Genomic DNA, 22,183 nt, shown 5'->3' with positions numbered 1-22,183 from the left:
TGAGAAACAGAAAAATATCCAACAGTAAGATCTCCTACCTCCCCAAGGACAGTCAAAAGTTATTAACTTACTAGTAGAAAATATTTGAAATAATAAACAAATATAAAGGTGGAAGAGCAATAAGCTCATAATTTAGTTTAAAATAAAGAGTGTAACATTCACTATATAAATTACTGGAAAGAACCAAAGGGGAGCAAGACTATAGAGCAGGGGTGTCCAACCTTTTGGCATCTCTGGGCCACACTGGAAGAATAAGAGTTGTCTCAGGCCATATATTAAATACATAAACACTAATGAAAACAAAAAAAATCTCATAATGCTTTAAGTAAATTTACAATTCTGTGTTGGGCCACATTCACAGCCATCCTGGGTTACGTGCAGCCCACGGGCTGTAGGTTGGACACCCCTACTATAGAGGCATCCTAGGGGCCTGGCATGCCCACCCAACGTGAAGCAACTTCCCCACGCAGTCCCCGAGCCCTGGGTTTGCAATGTGGGCCATCACAGGATGTGCCTGAAGCGGAGTTCACAGCTACAGCCACTGGGCCACAGCAGCTTCGGGCCCAGAGCCTCCCTGCACGCGGCTCCCAGGCCAAGCACACCGGCAGTTATCTGGCCATCAGTGCTTGGGAAACCGGAGAGCAGATGAGCATCAAGAAGTGGCTCTGCCCAAGGACTGGAAATTGCGGATCTGGTGGACCAAAACAGATCAATCATCCAGCAGCTGGTCTGCGCCACACGGTCTTTCAAAACACCTTATGAAACCAGAAGTTCATCCTACACTGCTCTACCTCTGCAGGTCGCACTCCCCACTGAGCAGTAGTTCGCTGGGACAGCTTTGTTGGTGTTATTGTTTCCATTTCAGCCGCACAGGACATTATCTACAATAAGTCTCAGAAAATGGTACAAGGGGAGAATATGTACATAGAAATACTAGGAGTTGGTGGGGGAAATAGGCATGAACCAACTATCTCCATAAAAATATAACCATTTTACGGGTCTATAAGGGAGAAGCCAAACCAGTTACTTAGTCCTATTATTTCACTATGTATATATATTTGCTATAAAAAGTATGTATTTTATTTTCAAACTTTTTTTAAAAAATGTATTTATAATCACACCATTTGATATTTGAAAGGTCATAATCTACTATCTTTTTAATAGATTTTTACCTCTATTAAATTCTACAATATTCCCAATAACCTCATCAATTGGACTACATAAATATTATCTTTTTTAATGATTTTTTAAAAGATTTTATTTTTTTATTTTTAGAGAGGGAAGGGAGGGAGAAAGAGAGAGAGAAGAGGGAGAGAGAGAAACATCAATGTGCGGTTGCTGGGGGCCATGGCCTGCAACCCAGGCATGTGCCCTGACTGGGAATCGAACCTGCAATGCTTTGGTTCACAGCCCACGCTCAATCCACTGAGCTACACCAGCCAGGAAATATTATTTTTTTTGACAGAAACAAATAAATGTAAGGAAAGGGAGGTAAGGAGAAAAACCAATCACAGAGTACCAACTACCTGCAAGTACTATGTCCCAAGCTTTGACAAACTCTACCTCATTAAATATGTACACAGTCCGTGAGGTGGGCAAGACACCTCCTTTTTACAAAAAAAGGAAATGAAATCAGACAGGCTTAAAGCTCGTCCACAATCACAGTGCAAGGCAGGGCCTGGCCTTGAAGCCAAACCCAGGCCCTCTGAGCTCAGTGACCATGCTCAGTAGTAACCGCCTCTCATGGAGAACAAGCTACTGCTTATGCAATCTGTTCTAAGGCTCTGAGATTGTTTTCAGATTTCGGTCTGCACACAATGTACTTTTGAGATGTAGCATTTCAAACCTGACAGGTCTATTAATATTACACAGTTAACTTACACACTTTAGGCTCTTTACAGAGAAAGCATGTGGTCTCATGGAAATTATCCATGGCTATAAATCTGGGGCTAAAATGCAAAGTGATTAAGAGCTGGGATTCCAAACCACAAAAAGGAAAAATTTAAGTAACTGAGTCATCTCTTGTGACAAAAAAGGTGAAGTAGTTTCCAAACTGTTAACTCCACTTTCACACACACTCAAGACTTGGAAAATGTTTATCAATAATATCTAACTCAAAGACAATTAGAAAATGAACTTTGGAAAAAAAGATTACACAATAATTAAAATTCAGTACACAGCAAAAATAGGATTAATTCCTTGTCTAGGTAAAGATGGCCTTCTCTCAGAGCTGATTTAAAGGGCAGAAAAGAAAAAACATATTAACAGCCAAACCCTCCACCCCAATGAAAGAAGGAAACAGGAGCCCAAACCATAAATTAGGAAGGACAGCTGCCAGAGGCTGTAGATCTGAATCCAGGAGGAAAGCCCCGCCTCCTCACAGCCAGAGCAGGGGGCTGGCCCCCTCGACATCAGTGTGGCCACCCTAAAAGCCAGGGCCGACAACCCCTGTATCAGGAAGACCTCAGCGGTAGCGTATTCAGGCTCCGAAGGATAAGGTGTAGGAAATGTCTCAGTGGGGGACCCACTCTGACAGCAAAGACTCACGAGGGGGTGATGGGGAGATAAGGGAGAAAGCAGGCAAACAATCAGAAGCAAGCAGCAAATCCCACGTCAGAGAGCTCAGAGAATTTTATCTGGAGTCATTACAGACCTTTTCACTAATCAAGGAGTGTACCACCACATCCTCATCCTCCTCGTCCCCCTCAGCGAAGGAGGCTGAGATTTGCTGAGAGGCTGTTCGTTGTCCAAACCAGTCCAACCTCACAGTCCTGCAGCCATTAAACGTGCAAACACGAGCCCACTGCATGAAAGCCAATGAAGGAAGAAGGAAAGGACACAGGCAAAAAAGCAGTTTAAAAGGAAACTTTAAAATTATTATCCTTCCACCCCCCCCCCAAAAAAAACAACCAGAAGTAGAATTCATCCAAAGAAATCCAGTTTCAAAGAAATCACAAGCTTAAGCTAAAAACAAGTTAAGGAACAGATGCAAAGTCAAAGAAGAATCAAAGAGAAACAAGGTCTCAACTGTACAGATCAAAAGCTGGTCTGAAAACACGAAAGACCCTAGAAAGGTTTTCCCCAAATTTGAGAAGAATCCCTAAAATGTATACAATGCTATAAACAGCCAGTTACAAAATTAAAGGCACTTCTCCACAGTGTCAATAATGAAAAGCAAGTCTGAATCAGCCACGCTGGAGCAACACGGATGTATTGCTCTCTCCACAGGAAAGTCAGAGAAAGTCACCGTCACATGAAGAGGTGATCAGTGGAAAAGCTGCCAAAAACTGCATGGAAGAAAAATTTACAGAAATGTGTCAGGCGGTTAGTTCGTAAAAGCACTTGTTATTTTTCTCAACTTTAAAAAAAAATGCTTGTGGCATTATCTGCTTTTAAAAACTGTAATGTATTATAATATCTCCTCCCATTCTAAATATTCACTTCTCTATCCACTAAGAAAAAAAATTCAAAGACATAATTACGAGACCCAGGCAGAGATACAAAGGAATCAAAACAGAATAAACTTGACTGAAAGCAACCATGAACACTGTGGAGAGGCTTAAAGAAATCTCACAAAACAAAGCAGAAAAGAGCACGTGACTCCGGAGATGGTGATAAATTCAAAAAATAAACAAAGGAGATCTCATATACACTTAAATGATACTCGTAAAAAAGCAGTAAAATAAATGGAACAGAAAAATAAGCCAAGATATAATAGAAGAAAACCTGCCTGAAGAAAGAGATTTGAACCTGAAGATTAAAAGTGCTTCCATTGTGCAAAAACCGTCATGAAAGCATCCAAGCAGGAAAGTCGGCCAGGAAAGAGGGGAGGAAACCCCCACTGGACCTCAGGCTCCTGTCCAGGGAGCCTCCACGCCAAAAGTCAAGGTCGCAGTGTCTGCACCCTTTCCAGGGAAGGAGAGTGGAACCAAGAATTTTGTATCAACAAAGAATGCAATCAAACCTTCTCAGGCACGTAACATGCAGCTAATCAAGCAATAAAGCAAAATGAGCAATTCAAGGTTGGCAAAGCAACGGAAATCATTAGTGATGAACATTCAAACTAAACTGGAATTAAAGACCTGTGGGAGTTATGATTACAGAAAAGAATGTGTATTTATACATCTTGAAATAAAAATTATAGCACTGCACCTATAACAAATGGAGGGGGAAAATGGAAAAATAAGTGTGTTCATTTACTCTTATAGCAGGAAACTACCTATAACATAGTTTCAAAAACAAATAACATCCTAAAGCTTTTCCTCATCTTTTTTGTTTTCAAGATTTAATAAATTCTCTCACAGTGAACAAATATGTATCCAAGGTTCAATATAACTACTCCTGTTTCACCTCAGTTTCCTCTTCTGTTAAATTCAGCAAAAGCAAATATATAGCTCTGATCCCATTTTATAAAATTATTTGCATCCATCCAGTCAACCATCCTTCTTTACGTGAACCTAAGAGAACCTAGAATAATGTGGACAAACGTCCACAACGTTTTTGCTGGGCAGTGAGATTTGGGGAGTTTTGTTTGTTTGTTTGAACCTCCTCTGTACTTATTACTACTTAAAAATTTCATAATGTACAGGGTTCAATTTTATAAAAATAATCAGGTCACAGTTCTTCTTAAAATGAAGAATTAAATTCTTAAGGAGCAAAGTCATATTCATGTGGAGCTTTTAGGAAACGAGAAAAGAGTTCAGTCACTGAAACAGAACACACAGACAGAGTATCTGCAGCACAGAAAAATGAGAAGCAGGAACGCACCGTAACAGCAGCCACTCTCCGGGGCTGGGTCACTCCCACAACTCTTCCCTCCGCTGTCCAGCCAGCTTCCGCAAGGTACTGCAAGGAAAGTCCCCTCTAAGTAAGTTCACATCTGACACCACTTCTCCAGAAACAACCTCCCCCAAGGTCACTCTGGGTTGTGTTCAAATCACTGAGAAGAGAAATAACGGATGATTCTTGCCCCAGCAGACATTTTGGAAATTATTTTGCAAATGAGGGTCCTAAGACTTGAAAATGGTAGGTAATCTGTTTAAGTTCACGTCAGAGCTGGTAATCAGAGAGACCAAGGCAACATTCAACATTCTGACACCCAGGTCGTACACACCTTCTACCCACTAGAGCTGCTTCAGGGAACAACACCCACCCATGAGTCAGCTCAGAACAGTGCTGGGGGAAGGGGGCAAAATAAAAAACAGCGCTAAATCTGCAGAACAAAGACTCTTAAGGTGCACTTAGAGACAGCGTGATATAAATATTAACCATACGAAAAGGTTTGGGAGGTTAAATAAAAATACTTAGATGATTCATATGTCTATATGCCATGAATTATATTAGTATATGTAGAATTTGATTATATGTATTTATTTGATTTATGTACTTATTTGCTATAATATTGGTTATGTAGTTATTTGATTATATGCATTTTTAAATCCAAAATAGGTAACAGTATTAAATAGTTTAAAGTGATCATTTTATGTAGTACTTATTATTAGTTTTTATTATTGTTGTTGTTCTCTGATAACCTCTCAATAATTTAACATGAACTTCCTCCTGTGTCCCTCTGTAATTCCATAATAGTCAATTTGTATTTACAACTACAGCAATAATTCATTTTACTCCTCCTCTTCAACTATGATTATTTGAGGACAAAAACGATGCATTACACCTCTTAGAATCAGTCCCCATTGTTCCTTTCAGAGTATGGCTATTCGATTATTATTTTGGAATTAAAATAAATCAAAGACTGTTACTTCAGTACTAATGAAAGAAATTATAAGCCCCAAAAGTTCAATGAAAATATCTAGTTGAGCTGAATACTTCCTCTCTGAGAGAAGATTGTAAAAATGCAAATGATAGTAAAGAAAGTTTTCATTCCGAAACCCTTCCCATCAAGTCCGAGAGCAAAGACGCACTTAAACCCACACTCACCTGGGGAATCTGCGTGCTCTTCCCACATCCTGTTTCTCCAACGATCACCACCGTCTGGTAGTTTTCTACCAGGTATAATATATGATTCCTAAGCTGAAAAAGCAGAACCGTACATTGTAAGTGCCCGTACATTTTCTCAAAAGGCTTACACAAAGATATTTAAACATTATGAGTTGGTTGCCAAAGGAAACTAAATTTTTAAAAGGACTATCAAAATGTATGTCCAGCTCTTAGGTACTGCTGGTATCAGTGTAAACTGATACAATTCTAACTAAGTATAATAACTTATCAAAATATGGAACGCACACACCCTTTGAATCAAGAGCTTCAATTATAAGAAGTTGTGCTATAGACATGCACACACATGAGAGCAAAGTTGTGCATACGAACACAGTCACTGCAGCACTGTTTATGCTGACCGAACACTCAGACAGCCTAACCCTTCACCAGCAGGGAATTGGTTAAATCAGTCATGAAACATTCCAACAATGGAATCATACGAGCTCACTAAAAAAGAACAAATGTCTATTTGTCTTGATATGAGGTGGTCAACAAGATACGTTAAGAGAAGACAGCAAGGTGCAGAACAGTGTGAATAACGCACTAGAAGTTGTGCCTCGAAGGGTAAATACACCCCGAGTGCTCATGTTCACACGCAGGACACTCGTCCTCGGGGGGAAAAAGAAACTGGTAACTTCACGGTCGGTCTCCAGGGAGGGAGCAGGGTGGCTGGGGAGCGGGGCTGTGAGGGAGAGCGTTACATTTTGCAAGCATGTATCACCTAATCAAAATGTTTTTCATTAATTAATTCGTTTTAAAAAAACAGACAAGAAGAATGTGCTTTCGCCACTACTTCTCAGCCCAAACTCACGACAAGCACCCACAGGCTACATCTACAGTTCAGCTGGGCCTTCCTCACCCACGGCAGTGGGAGCAGAAACACTGATCTGGCCCTGGAAAGGTACAGCTAATTCCAACATCCTATCTCCTGAGCTTCAGACTGTATCTGGGTACCACATTCAATGACAGACACACCAGGTAGTCTGGAAAGCCATGGAAGTGTTCCAACAAACTCCTGCGTTGGAACAAAGTTTTAAAGAAACCTACCTAACCCCGCCCCCCTCGCCGACCGCTGCCCAGCCCCTCTGATGCCACAGCAGCCACGTGTCTGGTGAAGATCAGAGGAGCTGGGTATCACACCTCACTGGTTCAATAATGTGATAGCTATTTTAGGTGTTTAATTTGGCCTTCCTTAGGGCCTGGTTATGTAGTCCTCAAATCTTGGTTTGGAAATCTCTCAGGGTACTTGTTAAAAACAAAGATTCCTAGCCCTACAGGGTATCCGATTCAGGAGCGCTAGGGTCAGGCCCAGGAATCTGCATGTCTACAAGCATCCTAAAGAGATTCGGCTATGGGGGGCCATGCTTCCTTGTCAGTTGCATGCATTTTGGGCTTTCTTTTTCTTGGGCAGAAGGGAAAAAGTTTGGGTTTTTAGCAGATGCTTTGTAAACGGTAGATCCATCCACTGGAGGGATGGATCAATGGATGGGTGGACAGCAAGGAAAACTTGAAAGACAACTTGAATACAGACAGAGAGAGACAAGGCATTCCAGGAAAGGGAAATAACACAAGCAAAAGAAAGACGAGGGAAATAAGCAAACTATACAATCTCTATTCAAGCGGTGCAGTAAAAAGCCCAAGAGAGGCTCCAGGTTTGGTGTGGAAACGGTTTGAGGGGGTCGGTGGGGCCACACTGGGAAAGGCCCTGAATGCAGAGCAGGAGCCCAGGCCGCACCTGAGGAGAAGCGCAGGCCGTGTTTCGAGAACGCCGGACAGCAGCACGCAAGGCTGATTGGAAAGTGAGACACTGAAGGCAGTAACTCATACTTCGCGCTTGCTGAATGCGAAGCACGGCAAATGGAAAGGGTGCAACGGCATTTGAGATGAGAAAGATTTCCAGTTGGGCAACTGGGAAAATGACAGCGCCAGGGAAGGGCACAGGCGGGGAAGTCACGGAGGAGGTCACGGAGGAGGTCACAGAGGAGGTCACGGAGGAGGTCACGGAGGAGGGCGCGGAGGCGACCAGAGCGAGCCCAAAGAGCCAGAGTGCGAGGGAACAAGGGCACGACCCTGCGCAGCCGTGTCCAGGGCCCAGAGAGAACGCCAGCCCCGGGCAGGCGCTCGAGGGGAAGGCCACCCTGGGATGGCACTGGGGAAACGGGGGTGAGCTGGAGACGCGCTGAGGCTTTAGTTTCAACTTCTTTTCAAAGCTACTTTTAGTTTCAGTTTTAACGGGGGGGAGTGGTGAGTGAATAAATCTCTGAGATTCATCTTTAACATCACATGAGATCTTCACTATGCTTAAACTCTGCTTCGCCTTTTATCAGTAACTCCTCTCCTTACCATTTGAATTGCATCGACACATGCTAACTTCTTGTTTACTCTTTTTTTTTTCACTTGTGGCTTCCTTTGTCATATCTTATCATTGGAAGACAAGGATCAATTAACAAAATGTCAAAATTAAATACTTGGTAAATAGTAATTTCCTTGCTTTGGAATGCTTTCTGCATGTCATATATATCTTGCTAAATGCTCTACCTGAATTACCTCATCTGGCCTTCATAACAATCCTGTGAGGGAGGCACTATTACTCCTGTGTTACAGGTAAGAAAACAGAAGCTCAGATGGTAAGGCAAGGCCCCACAGCACACAAACGAGGAAGCCTGGGCTTGAGCGCTGAAGTCCAGACCCTTCGTCACAGCTCCAACTGTGTCCCTCGTGGTGAGGAAGCCACAGTGAGCCTTACTGTAAGCCCATCTCCGCGGGACCAAACTGGTTTGCACTCACACTGGATGGGTGAGGTTCATCAGCTGAGAAGGAAACCCAGGCACTGGCAGCATGTGAGTGACTGAAGTGTTTGGGGCCACATACACCTCTAACGAAAGCCACGTGGCTAAATTAATAAGGCTGCCATTTAATATCCATTTGGAAAAAGAACATAGTAGTAAGAGAGGAGTTAGCAGTCTAGACAACGGGACTCCCTAAGCGTAAGAACTTGGCGGCCTTCAGCCAGCCCTGTCCAGGAGAGGGAGAGAGACAGGGTGCTGGCGGCCACACCCACTCGGGTCATTCCAGAGGCATGGGGTGAGCCAGGGACAGTTCCCCACCCTTCATCGGGGCTATGTGAATAAAATATCCTTCACCTCTATCTAAATCGCCATTGGCTCTAAGCCCACTTCCTGGTTATAAATTTGGCTTCCCATGTGGACTTGGCAACGGGGAGGAGGTGTGTCCATGGATTGGGTCCACCTGCACTGAACTACGACTCACCATAACAAACATATTCTGGATTCTAGCTGACTCTTTGGTCTCCCGTGAGATGACAAGAGATGCGTCCAGTTCAGGAGACTAAAGAAACCCAGCGTCTGGATGCGCACAGGGCACGTACCAAACACACCGACATCCCGGCACCGTCTCAGTGGGAGTCGACTCTTCAACAGAAACCGCCTCATCGTCCCACTCAATCTTGTTTAAAGAAACAGGCCTTGAGAGGGGAAGCCCAACCTGGCCATGTGTCAGTAATTTGTTGAAGCTGGACGCACAGAAGTTTACTGTGCCATTTTCTCTGTTTTTCCGTATGTTTGAACTTGTCCATAATTGAAAACAAAGAGGGGGAAAAAAAGAACATAATTCCATTTCTTCCAGTTTTCAATAGGGAGAATCTAACTGAAAAAAATCTTAAGGACTTTGGAGATTCATAAGGGTAACTCACACACACATCTGGCAAAGTTCATCCCTTCAGATGAGGGAGTCTCCAGCTCTCTGTGTTCTAGCGAGTCATTAAGAGGACCCTCCTCGCGCCAGTGCCAGTACACTCTTGCGGGCGGCTTCAGGCCTACAGAATGAACGTGCTCATTCAACGTACCTTGAACACCGGCAGCTTCTGCCTCTGCTGCTCTATGGAAAGGGCAGCGTAAGGGTTGTAAACAACAGTTGTTGCCGAGTTTTCCGCTATACTTTGTCTCTCTTCAGAGATACTGACACCTGGTCCCTCTGTACCTGTAACAGAATTTTTTTTTTTCAGATTCTCTGATACAGTGAACAGAAAAATGTGCACAAGTTACAAATTCAAAGACAAAGCCAATACAACAGAAGCAATAAATGTGATCTCAAACTACTAGGAGATATTAAACTTTAACTTCAGGGAAGCAAGTAGAAAAGTACGATACCTATAAAAATACAAAAATATTCTCTGTAGACGTCATTTGCAGTTCCAAGAACAAAGGAGGTCCAGTCCCAGCGGGCTCCAGACTGGCCTCACACAACTGTCCGTTACAGAAGACAATGTTTTTGTTCTGGCCCCCCTGTCCATATTATCACCCAACCCTTAACAAAAGTGACAGAAGCGCAATGGGAATTAGCTGAAGCAAAGGACGAGTCCTAGTATTGTAGGATGGCAGCAAGGCCCCGCACCACAGGAACCAGGACTCAAATGCTGCCTGGGCTTTCTCCTTCTCTCATTCTCTGCTCCTCTCGACAAGGTCCTCTCTGTCCCGTAGGGTAGCTTCTCTACAGGACGTGGAATCAGGGGTGCAGACGGTGCCACAGCTCAGGCCCACAGTCCCTCCACCAATCACTCATTCACTCACCCAGCAGGAGTGGAAGTGCGGAGGTACAGCATGAACACTGTGGGGGCAGGTCTACCCTCGTGCAGCTTACTGCTACTCCTGCTCTTCCTCCCGACAGAACGTAACTTAGTGCGTGAACTGGCAGTAAGTGCTACAGAGAACATTAGAGATCCAGTATGGGGGGACCAGGGGCCCCAGGTGTGTGTTGTCTGAGGGTGTGGGAGGCTCTTTTTCTCCCAGCATAGGTCCAACGCCCAGCCCGATCCAATCAACTATGGCCAGTGGAGTGGGGCACAATAAATGGCAGCCCCCATTTGAATCACAGAATTGGAACGGCCGGATGGGAGGTGCTATGCTAAGAAACCACTGTGCTGAGCAGATGAAGCCACATATTCCACAGCCGCTTCTTGGTAAGAACAAGGACGACCTGGTGCTCAGGAGGGTGAAGAATAGGGAAGCCATATCCCATCATGAAAAACTGCTTCAGGTATCGTAAGATTTTTAGCCTGAAAAGAAAAATGCCTTTGGAGAAGCACTGTTATGATCGCTTCCATAACTTTTCATGCCAGTTTGTTTGTGCAGCCCCAGGACAGAAGAATAATCAGTAAATGACACAGGGTTCAGAATTCAACTCAACAGTCAGAGCTGTTCAGCACTGGAGCACGGTGCCTCCATGCAGCAATAAAATCCCCCTAGACCTTCCTTCAAACATGCTGCACAGCCTTCTTTTGGGGGTGCAACAGGGGTAATTACCCAAAACTACTATCCTGCAGGTCTTCTGAACTCAGAATCTGTGATGGTATGTGAAAGTACAGGGCCTTTATGACAAGAATATTTAGCCCAATGATTTAGGTTTACATTTTGGGGAGTCCCAGATCCTTTCAATAATCTAATAAATGGCCCTGCCTGGTGTGGCTGAGTTGATTGGGCATCATCCCGCAAAGTCACAAAGGGTCATGAATTTGATTCCTGGACAGGGTACACTCCTGGGTAGTGGGTTCAGTCCCCAGTCCGGACAAGTACAAGAGACAATTGATTGATGTTTCTCTCTTATGTCTATGTTTTTCTCCCTCTCTTTTTACCTATCTTCACCTCTCTCTAAAAATAAATAAATAATCTTTTTTAAAAAAAGGTTGATAACAGCAACCCCCTCAATCCAGCATTCCCTCTCACGCATTAGTGGGTTATAAAATTAATGTACTGGATCATGACCAGCATTTTTTCAGTTAGGAACTAGAAACAGAGTACGAAGTATCAGAGTGTATTTCAGAAAGCAATACTGTTTTTGTACAACTTTTTTCAGGGGAGTGTGTGTACGCCTGCTGGATCACAGCACAATATACTCCTTACTGTAGGTCAGGTCAAAAAAGTCTCCGAAGTTGTTGCTACAAAGTTTCTGCCAGGCATGTCGTCAGCAGTCATGAAGTATTTGTTGAGTAAGCGAAGAAAAATGGCCAGGCCCTTCTGATCCACTTGGGCTGGTCAAACAGAAATTTTAGGCCGCTCAGACAGAGCTCTTAAGGGCAGATACCACAAACTGGTAGAGATCACAAACTAGTCACTCAAGGTCCCCAAACATGCCTTGGTTAAAATGTTTGAAATAGTTCATTTAAAACATGTAAAAATTTCCCATTCAACTCTGGATATTAGACGTAAAAATCAGGCAACTCTGAGCCCATACAACAACCATTGGATAGAACTAACTAAAACCTCCTGCTTTCACTAGCACGTGCAAGCTCAGGTGTATATCAGTACATGCACATTCTAGTTTGCCCCAGTCCCTGCTACTCCACATTACTTCCACCCAACAGCTTCACTTATTCAGAATGCCTGAAAGGCCCCTGTAGCTACCTGAACGTGTGACTCCCAGCCTACAGGATATGTTCATGATTCTAACATCTAGCCTTACATCTAGCCTCAATCTTTTACTTGACCTTCGCCATGTAATTACCACATCCTACTTTCATACCTTGAACTTCAGTTTCTTCCCCTGTCAAATGAGAGTGATACCACCATCATAGAGATAGTGTGACTATTTAATAAAATGACACAAGTAAAAGTGACTAGCACAAACTTGGGGCCTAGCAAGTGTGTTCTAAATCCACTCCCACCTCAATTAGTGACAATTTATCCAGACAAGTGGTTCCCACACTTTGACACATGCTGAAATCAGCTGGGGAATCTTTTTTAAAAACATTGATGTTTTTAGTTCCTGGCCCTCCAGACTTCGGATTTAGTGCCATAGGGTCTGACAGAACAGCAGGACATTTAAGCTTCCCGAGTGATTCAACTACGCAGCAAAATTTGAGAACCTCTTACCTAGACAGTCACCTAACCCAGAAATCTGAGTCATCACTGACTTCACCTTCTCATACATCTGCCTCTAAAATGTCCTTCCAACAAGGTCCCTCCTCACTGCTCCCAGGCCAAAACTAAGGTTCTCGATATCCTTCCTCAGTTTTAGTAGTACCTTCTCTTAAGGTGTCCCTGACTTTAATTTCCTCCCCCAACCATTCCACACAGCACTTCCAAAGTTACCTTTCTAAAACAAACCTGATCATGTATGTCATCCCTTGCTAAAAGCAATGAAGGGCAGATTCTTTATCTTGCCATGACACCTCTCACAACAAGGTCCCTGTCTTTCTAGCTCCATTTCCTGCTAAACCCCAAAATACAGGATGGGGAGAAAATAGGTTTACAGTTGTAAGTATGCAAAACAGTTTGTTCTTGTTTTATTATTTATTATTGTATTGTTTTTCATATGAAAAACTATAAACCTACTTTGCCCCATCCTTTTCCCCACCACTTAACACCATCACACTACTCAATTATTTTGGGTTTTTTTGGACATTCTTTTTTTTTTTTTAATATTTTATTTATTTATTTTTAGGGAGGGAAGGGAGGGAGTGGGAGAGAAAGAGAGAGAGAAAGAGAGAGAGACAGATCAATGTGCGGTTGCTGGGGGTTATGGCCTGCAACCCAGGAATGTACCCTGGCTGGGAATCGAACCTGGGACACTTTGGTTCCCAGCCCATGCTCAATCCACTGAGCTACACCAGCCAGGTTTTTGGACATTCTTAAGGCACGCACACCACTTTGCCTCTTGCACCCTTTGCCTAGAGCTCCATTCTCCTACTTCTCTGTGGAACAAAGTCTTACTTGTGTTTTAGTGTCCACCTCAAAAAAACTTCACTATCTTTTTAAAAAAAATCACTAGCTATATGAAGTATTTCTTATCCATACATTCAATCTTTCCCTGTCCTCTATACTTCCATATCATTATAATAGTTAATATGGTCTAGTGCTAACAGCTGTACATGTACTTTCATTTAGTCTTCAAAACAATCCTTTGGGTAGGTGTTATGTTCAATTTACAGATGAGGTGACTGAGACTTTTAGCACTTAAGTGACTTTGCCAAAGTACCGAGGTAGTAAATGGTAGTCAAGGATGGGCTCTACCGTCCAACTCAAGAGCCCATTTAGCTTACCACCACCTTTTTCTGCCTCATTTTAAAATCTCTTCTAAAGGGTATCCAACTTCATGGTATGATTGAGAGGCGGAGAATGAACCTTGAGAGCAAAGTAGAGCCCTGGTCTTCTATATCTGTCTCCTCAAAATTTGGTGTACAGTAAGTATACCTTCAGTGAATAAACTAAATAATGGAATAAAACTCTTAGATTAGTCCCATGTTCTTAAACTAAAATGATATCCTGGTGTGATTTTCAACAGTTCATAAAGGGTATCATCCAATACCCTTTAAAGTTAAAAGCTTTCCTTGTTTTACCTTCTCTGTCTCATTCAGACCTTTATTCTACTTCACACTTTAACCCATTATTAAAGGCTTGAATAAACAGAGGGTAGGTACCATTGTTACCTAACAGGAGCTTAGATTTGCCTGCAAATAAACCTCAGGATGGATAGATAATTGGCAAATGACTTTGAAATGCTGAATCATAAAATTGTTGTTAAGTAACAAACTACAGATTTAAAAAAAGAATTAACACATTCCTTGCATAGTTTTATCTCCCACATCCCTTTTGTACATGGTCAGAATTTCAGGGACCCACTCTAAAATACCCTCTAAAGTTAAATGCTTTCCTTGTTTTACCTTCTCTGTCTCATTTCATTTTTGCAGCAATATACTTTACATATCCAGGCCTGCAAAGGTGCAAGCAGTGTGGTGGGGCGGGGGGGGGGAGGGGGTCTCACAAGTACACATTCAATAAAATCCTGATAGAGAAAAATTAAAGTAAAACAAGCAAAGCATTTTAGGACTGAGATTCGTGTTAGACTGCAAGAGGGGAAGTCCGTGCCAGACGGTATGAAGGAGTTCCCTTTCTGGTAGACAGCTGGAGTGGACAAGAATTACCCTAAAACAAAAGAAGGCGCTTTCCCTTTTTATGAGCACTAACGCTACTGTCAGACAACTCTTCGTGCTCCCTATTCAAGCTCAAGGATAAATGTTATCATTCCGCCCGTTTAACAACTGAGGAAGCTAAGGTTCAGAAAGATTAAGTGATTTGCCCAAAGGCGCTCTGCCACTACGGACAGAGCGCAAAATTCGAACCCATGCAGTCTGACTCCATAGCTGGAGCTCCTAAATCCTGAGTGGCACCGCCTGTCCGATTCCAGATTAGCCTCAGGGCGGTAACAGGACACGCGTGGGTGCTTTTATCGTTTCCCCATCTCGGAGATTGGGCAAGACAGGCATCAGGAGTGAGGAAGCGAAGCCCAGAGAGGCTGGGAGACTCGAACAAGGTCACAGAGAGAATTTCTGCCCCGGCTGGGAGCTGACCCCCGAATCCCTCCGGACCACTGTGAGCACCGGAGTCGCAGAGCCAACCATCATCGAGGCGGCTGTGGCCAGTCGGCCAAGGCTAGGCCTGCGAGCAGGTCCACAGGCTGTAGGACGCCGGCAGCCAGGCCAAAACCAAAGTCAGTCCGCTGTATCTACCCGGAATTCTGTTCAAAGCCTTACCAGGTCGCCAGAACTTCACGGGTCCCATGGGCGCAGCCATGCTGGGGTTAAAGGTCACGAGGAAGGCTCCTCCCCTCTACCCAACCTTCGCGCGCGAGCCCCGGGAGGGAACGGGGGGCGTGGCCCGCGAGGAGTCTAGGCCGCTGGTTCCTGCGGTGTTACGACCACGCCCCCCAGGCAAACCACCCCTCCGCACCACGTGGCCGACAGCTCGTCCTCGGCGAGCGTTCGGGCCCCGCCTCCGGGTCCACGTGATTCATACCCACACCGGAGGGAGGGGCGCTTTAGCTCAGCGGGTCACCGTTCCAAACAGCCATTCTAGGAGCGTGGCGTGGCCTGGGTGGCGGACCATCGCTTCAGAAGGGCGAGCTTTGTAAAGGGACTGCTGGCAGGCAGTGGGAACGGGGGCAGTGCATCCAGAATTAACTGCTAAATACTAATTCTGTCGCAAGCTCTCCCAGCTTTACCGTTTCTCTTTTACTCTCCCCCATAGTTTCAAGTTGAAGGATAATAATAACTGCGTTGTGGGTTTGCTGGTTCAGTAAATATTTCCGGAGCGCCCACGTACTGCAGTTTCGGCCCCTTCGTGGAGCTTCTGTTCAAGGTGGAGGCGACAGTGAATAGTAAATAAATACGTGCTCAGTAAACAGTAGTATTTATTACTATCAGTAAAGAAAACAATGGTAAACGGTATGGAAGGAAGTCTTCAGGGGACTTAAAACGAGTAATGCTGAAAAACGGGGATAAAAAATGGTTTGGACTAAGAGGCTTAAAATGCGTAGACCAGTTGGCTAGGACACTAACCCAGTGTTTCTTACAATCTGATTGGTCATATGATTTGAATGCTAGTTTAAAATACAAGTACTAGTCCCCAGTCCGTTCTTGAGTCAGAATCTTCAGGAGCAAGGCCTGGGAACTTGCATTTTAAAAAGCCCCTCAAATGATTCTTTTTAATCAACAAGCTTGAGAACGAGTTCACTAATGAGAGCTAATCAACTCAAGTAAAGGAATTATTTATGGGTAGGCAACTAGTTGGAAGGGAGAAGCTTCAGAATCTATGCATTTTCAGAGCTAGGAAGAAAATTATGCACTCTTTCAGAGAAATGACATAGCCATGGAAAGATCAAGGGTTGGAGACAAGCAGACATGAATTGGAATCCTAACTTTGCCATTTCCTGCCTCCAGGTTGTCATCTAGTATTTTAAAAGATTGTATTAAAAAGATAACATGTAAAGTACCTAACACAGTATAAATCCTGGCAGGTATTCAATCCATGTTAGCTCTCCTTAACGCAAATAGACCAAATTCACCAAGGCAAATCTAAATTTAAATGCATCCATTTATTTTCCAAATATCTATTCTATTTCTATGATAATGAAAATAGTATGCAGTACCTGATAATCCCTCTGCCTAGAACTCTCATCCACCCTTTAACACATCCTCATAGTGGTCAGCTCAAATTCTCTAAGCTCACTATCTGGCTTAAGCAGACCCAGAACCTGTGTGCTCAATGTATCCCTGCGTGATAAAGCTTGCTTAGTGGAACTACAGTTAATCCCCACTGTTACACTGCAGGCTTCTTAAGGACAAAGACCATGTCACATTCATATTTCTAGCCCAATAACAAAAGTGCCTATTGAGTAAATGTATATGTGAACACATGCTTTATACTTTTTTAAAGTTCTTCATAACATTGATTCCTCCTTGTTTTATTTTTGTCTTATTTCACCAAAGGCTCAAGTACAGAAAACAGTTTGTACATGAGTACAAAGGAAAATGCAATAACTGTCCCTTTTTATTCTGTATTTTATAAATTATTCATATGATTTATATAAAGTCTTCCTATTTACAAAGAGACAGTAAAACTGGAGGAGACTTTAGTCGATGTCTAGTCTGGAAAAGCATTTGAAATCTTGCTCCCCAGTATACATTGTCAGCTTGACTCAAATAAAATCTTATTTAAAATATTTTTTAAAAACATCTAGTCTAAATACTACATTTTATAGAAGAAATCCTGAGGCCCATGGAAGTTGAAAGGACTTGGTCAGAATCGAAGAGCTAATTTTGCATCAGAATTGGAACTTGAACTCAGGCTTTCTAATTCCCTGGATAGTGGTTGGTTTGTTTTTTTCCAACCAATGCACCATTTAAAACTATCAGAGCTTAACTCTCCTAGATGAGAATTAGGTTACCTGTCCCAGAAAGTTCTCAAAATCCAACTGTCCCTAGTGGGTGGTTTTGCTTATAGGTGTCTATTGGAGAAAAAACCTAAGAAATAACCTAGATGTTGATGGTTTGGTTTTACCGTCAGAAACCAGGGATGGTCACTGCAGACTATCTTATCCTGCCTAATTAACTATTGTCAGGAAGAATGGCCTAAAATAACAACTCTAAAATTAAAACCATTATGTCTTGAGATGGCATTCAGAATTTACTTAGTGCATTGCCAACAATTCATCAGTTTGATCATTTTGTTACATAAGGATACATTTTGTAACTTCTGTATGATAATGAAAGATGCTCCTCAAAATCACATTTCATGAACACATGATAGTTTATCTGTGCCTATGGTAACTGGTACTTTCTGCTTTGAACTGTTTCCAGCCCTACCATCTTGGCCCTGTTTAGGAGGCAGATTTAGGCGTTTTTGTCTTTGTGCCAGTAAATGCTTTTATGTAACAAGTCATATTCTCCCTTAAGCGAAAATGGCTCATGTAAAGTCCAGGAGTGGTTCTGACTTGAGACACCGCTGCATTTGTGATCATATTGTTCTGTCCTATAGTGACCCAGGTGTCGTGATAACTACATGGTTGTGTCAGCTGAGCCACCGCATCCTCTCAGCATCAAGGCTTTTTCCAAAAATCCATGGTGAAAGTAATCTGGCCATGTGTCCGTCCACAAATCAGTCACAAGGGCCAATGGCTTACACCTAGGCCACGCTCTACCATAAGACAGGTGTGGTCAGCTTCACTGGAACCACATGGCCTGACTAACAGCTGGGAACAGAGCGGTTCCTTGGAGGGAAATTTGAGGGGGAGTTTCGGAGGGTAAAAGGAAGAAGCAAAAATGACATGTCCACTGTACCATCCTTGTAGCCATGTACTAGAACTCTTGGCTTCCTAAGAAAAACCTCAACTTCCCTGGGATCTACTTCATCAAGCCAGATCAGAGAGCCACCTCCCAGCCTGAGAAGAGGTTTTCCTTTGTAGAACTGCTTCCACTGAATCATACCATACTGGGATTTTCCACTGAGGCTAAGGTGCAGCCCACTGAAAGCTGTAACACATGCCAACCTGTCTGGTTTGCTGGCTTGCACACAAACGCTCGAGTTCCCACATGTTAGCATAAGTGTTTGCTTAGCACCAAGGATGTGGGCATGGAGGTGTGGAGAGATCCACCAGGAAGGAGACCCGGCCTCCAGGGCATTCTGCCATGCTGGGCCGAGGAACACACGCATCTGTGGCATCAGATGAGCCGGGGCGGGCCTGCTGAGGTCAGTCTGGAGCTTTCGGGATGGGAAGACTGCATGCTTCATTGTTCAGACCGGGACACTTGAAAATGAATGGGGTCTTCACAGGCATGAACTGCAACTCTGCCAGGCAAACCAGGACATGTTTCCAGGTGTGGGGCACCAGTGAACCTCGTGTAATAATGTTCCTCCTAACATTTCCAACATAAGGCACATGTTCCACGCTCACACAACACCTGTGAATGCGTCCAAGTCAGTCTGCACAGCCACTCTTGCCGAGCTTACTAGTGTTTGGGCACACCCAGAATAGCTGTCATTGTGTTCGTTGTCAGGATGCTTAACTTTCGTTTTGATAAGAGAACACCTGTGAGAAATTCTTACCTGATTTTTAGTACTGAGGATTGTTCTTCCTGTACCTGGATCTGCCTTCACCTTAGGGACATTGCGAATGGTGGATCCAACCAGGTTTCTCCTTCTGCCCTGGCCACTGAGAGCTTCAGGTTAAATGTGTGGCCTACCCAAGTAGGTGTGCAGGTCCCTGGGCCATGTACCTACAGCCTCATTCCTGACTCGTTCCTCACCCGTGGATTTCTGTCCTGTAAATTTTCATTTACGTGATCTTGTGTCTTTAAGTCCCGTAAGTAAAGTCTAGAGACTCCCCAGCCCAACTACCCACAGAGGTGGGGAAGCCATCTCTTCAGTAGCCGCCCTAAATCTTCCAAGAGAATGTTGACCTTGCAGTCTGATCAGGTTGACCTTGAAGTGTATGGACCTCTGACTCAAACAGAATGACCAAGGAGGAAAAAAATGAGACAACTGCCTTTGAATACTGACCATTGGATAACATGGAGGCATTTTTATCAGAGCTGTTTAGGTGTGATCATGGTGGTGTGGTTACATTTTTCTTCAAGCTTTTATCTCTTAGACAGGTGCTGAAATATTTACAGGCTTGTCAGCAATGGCCAAGTCCAACATTAGATAAAGAAATATAATTCTCTCCTAGGGAGTGGCAACCAATATTCTTGAACCGAATAGTTTCCCACACTCACCATCCCCTCGCCTGGGAGTGAGGCCACTAATCAACACTTTAAACAAGGACCCAGCTAACTCTGATGCAGATGGATCACAGATCTCACCTTGAGAAACTCTGTCCTACAGGGATACTCTCCAGGCAAGTGCCAGAAAAGCTTTGCTTACACTGAGAGGTGGGGCCATTGCCTTAGGATTCCATACTCCTTTTGCTATTTTTAATCACTTCCAGTACTTTCAGAGAATGGAGTTGAGTCCTGTGCACAAAAAAAAGGACTCAGTGGTCAGGGATGCTTGCGATAGGCCCGCCCTCCTCTATGAAGTCAGTGTGCTCATTGCCTCATTCAAAAGTCTGGGCAGTAAAGCATCCCGTTTAAACTTATGTGATCCACCATTTACCAAAGTGAACACAGAACATTTTTTATGAATGCCTGTGCAGAGTCCCACAGAACACATAGAGGTGAAATTTCAGGCACGCCCACATTTGTTTAAAATTTATGTTTGCAATTCACCATGGCATTAACTGCTATTTCTCAAGGCATGCTTCCTTTTTCTATTAAAGACTTTTTTTTTTAAAGATTTTATTTTTTTTTTGTAGGGAAGGGAAGGGAAGGAAGAAGAGAGGGAGAGAAACATCAATATGTGGTTGCCTCTCACATAGCCTGCATTGGGTGCCTAACCTGCAACCCAGGCATGTGCCCTGACTGGGAATCAAACTAGCTTTCATTCAAAGGCGGAAGCTCAGTCCTCTGAGCCACACCAGCCAGGGCTCAAGGCATGCTCCTAATGCCTCCATTACTCTCTGTAAAGACACAGTAGTATTAACAGAATACTGAACCTAGAATCTGAAAACCTATGTTTGTGTTACCATTTATTAGCCATGTGACCTTGTATATGCTACTTAACCTAAGCTTCAGTCTCTTCATCTGAAAATTGGGAATAACGGCTGTCCAATCACTACACTGTCAGGAAGATCAAAAATAACACACAAGAAATTATCTAAATCTGTAAATGGTTTCAAATAACATTATATTTATTCGAGGCTTAGGCCAGAGTTGTTCACAACCAGACATGAACCAGTCGTCACTTCACAGCCCAGATCCTAAAACTAACCCAGCAAATAACCTGGGGACCGTAAGGGAGTCCGGGTGCACACAGGCACATCAGCAGGCGTGTTCCGGGTCTGGGTGCGTCAGCACGTGTCTCTGCGGCAGACGGCACCTTCCCCTGTTACAGACCTCGTTTGCTCCGGCCAGGTCAGGAGAAGGAGGGAGCCACTACTGCACGTTCTGTCTTTTGTCTGCCCATGCAAATGAGACTAGACAAAAACAGGGTTGCACAGCCGCACCACCCCTGATTAGCAGGGTGTAGAAACCAGTTGCAGGGCCTGCTGATGGACTAGGAATCTGGGATAATTGTCAGTGTCCTCTTTGCCCCTGCTGCAGGATTAGATTGCTACATCACTGTCAATACACCCATCTGATGAAATTAAGCCTGTGGGGCCACTGGGGTTAGTATCAGAGATGAATCTCTGCCTTTTGCAGAGAAGCAGAGAACCAAAGTCGCTGTCTAAATAGCTCAAGCTTTTTCTTTGAAAAAAGACAAGCTAAAGGCACACAAAAAGACCTGCAAGTGTTGGCAAGTGTCCTCATTCAAACTATAGGGATAGCAATGTCAATATTCATATTGCCAAGAAAGGGGTAACTCTGCGATCTGCTTTTTTTTTAAAGATTTCATTTATTTATTTTTAGAGAGATGGAAAGGGAGGGAGAGAAACATTGACATGAGAGAGAAACATGGATTGTTGGTTCCATCTTGCACGCGCCCCGACTGGGGATGGGACCTGCAACCCGCAGCCCAGGCACATGCCCTGACCGGGAGCTGAACCGGCCGCCTTTCACTCTGCGGGACGATGCCCAACCAATGGAGCCATGCCAACCAGGGGACACTTGCTTCTTTATGTGCTCTAACTTTTAAGTAAACATTTTCTATTATAATTTGGATCATCTACTTCTTCTCCCCACCATAATGTTTTAAGTTATATAAATAGCCATTAGGTGCATTACTTGTGACACACTCCAAAAAGTTAACAAAGAAAAATGCCTGAAAGCAAAAAAGAAAAACAAAAAGTACTCAAGCAA

The 22,183-nt window shown here is 43.7% G+C and overlaps 1 protein-coding gene across 2 annotated transcripts in view; it reads right to left on the bottom strand.

The window, feature by feature from the left end:
- DHX35 (DEAH-box helicase 35) overlaps positions 1-15,680 on the bottom strand; it is a 69,293-nt gene extending 53,613 nt beyond the window's left edge. For both annotated transcript variants that reach the window (XM_036009832.1, XM_028524199.2), the window contains exons 1-4: positions 15,545-15,680; positions 9,863-9,996; positions 5,938-6,030; positions 4,768-4,845 (exon numbers count right to left, since the gene is read on the bottom strand). In XM_036009832.1, coding sequence (XP_035865725.1) covers positions 4,768-4,845; positions 5,938-6,030; positions 9,863-9,996; positions 15,545-15,584 — 345 coding nt within the window. In that variant the 5' untranslated portion in view covers positions 15,585-15,680. The remainder of the gene's footprint in view (positions 1-4,767; positions 4,846-5,937; positions 6,031-9,862; positions 9,997-15,544) is intronic.
- Between the last annotated feature and the right edge of the window lie 6,503 nt (positions 15,681-22,183).

This window comes from Phyllostomus discolor, chromosome 9 (assembly GCF_004126475.2).
Source record: "Phyllostomus discolor isolate MPI-MPIP mPhyDis1 chromosome 9, mPhyDis1.pri.v3, whole genome shotgun sequence".
In the NCBI taxonomy this organism is placed as follows: Eukaryota; Metazoa; Chordata; class Mammalia; order Chiroptera; family Phyllostomidae; genus Phyllostomus; species Phyllostomus discolor.
The sequence above is the reverse complement of the archived record's forward strand: the minus strand, read 5'-3'. Positions and strand labels throughout refer to the sequence as shown.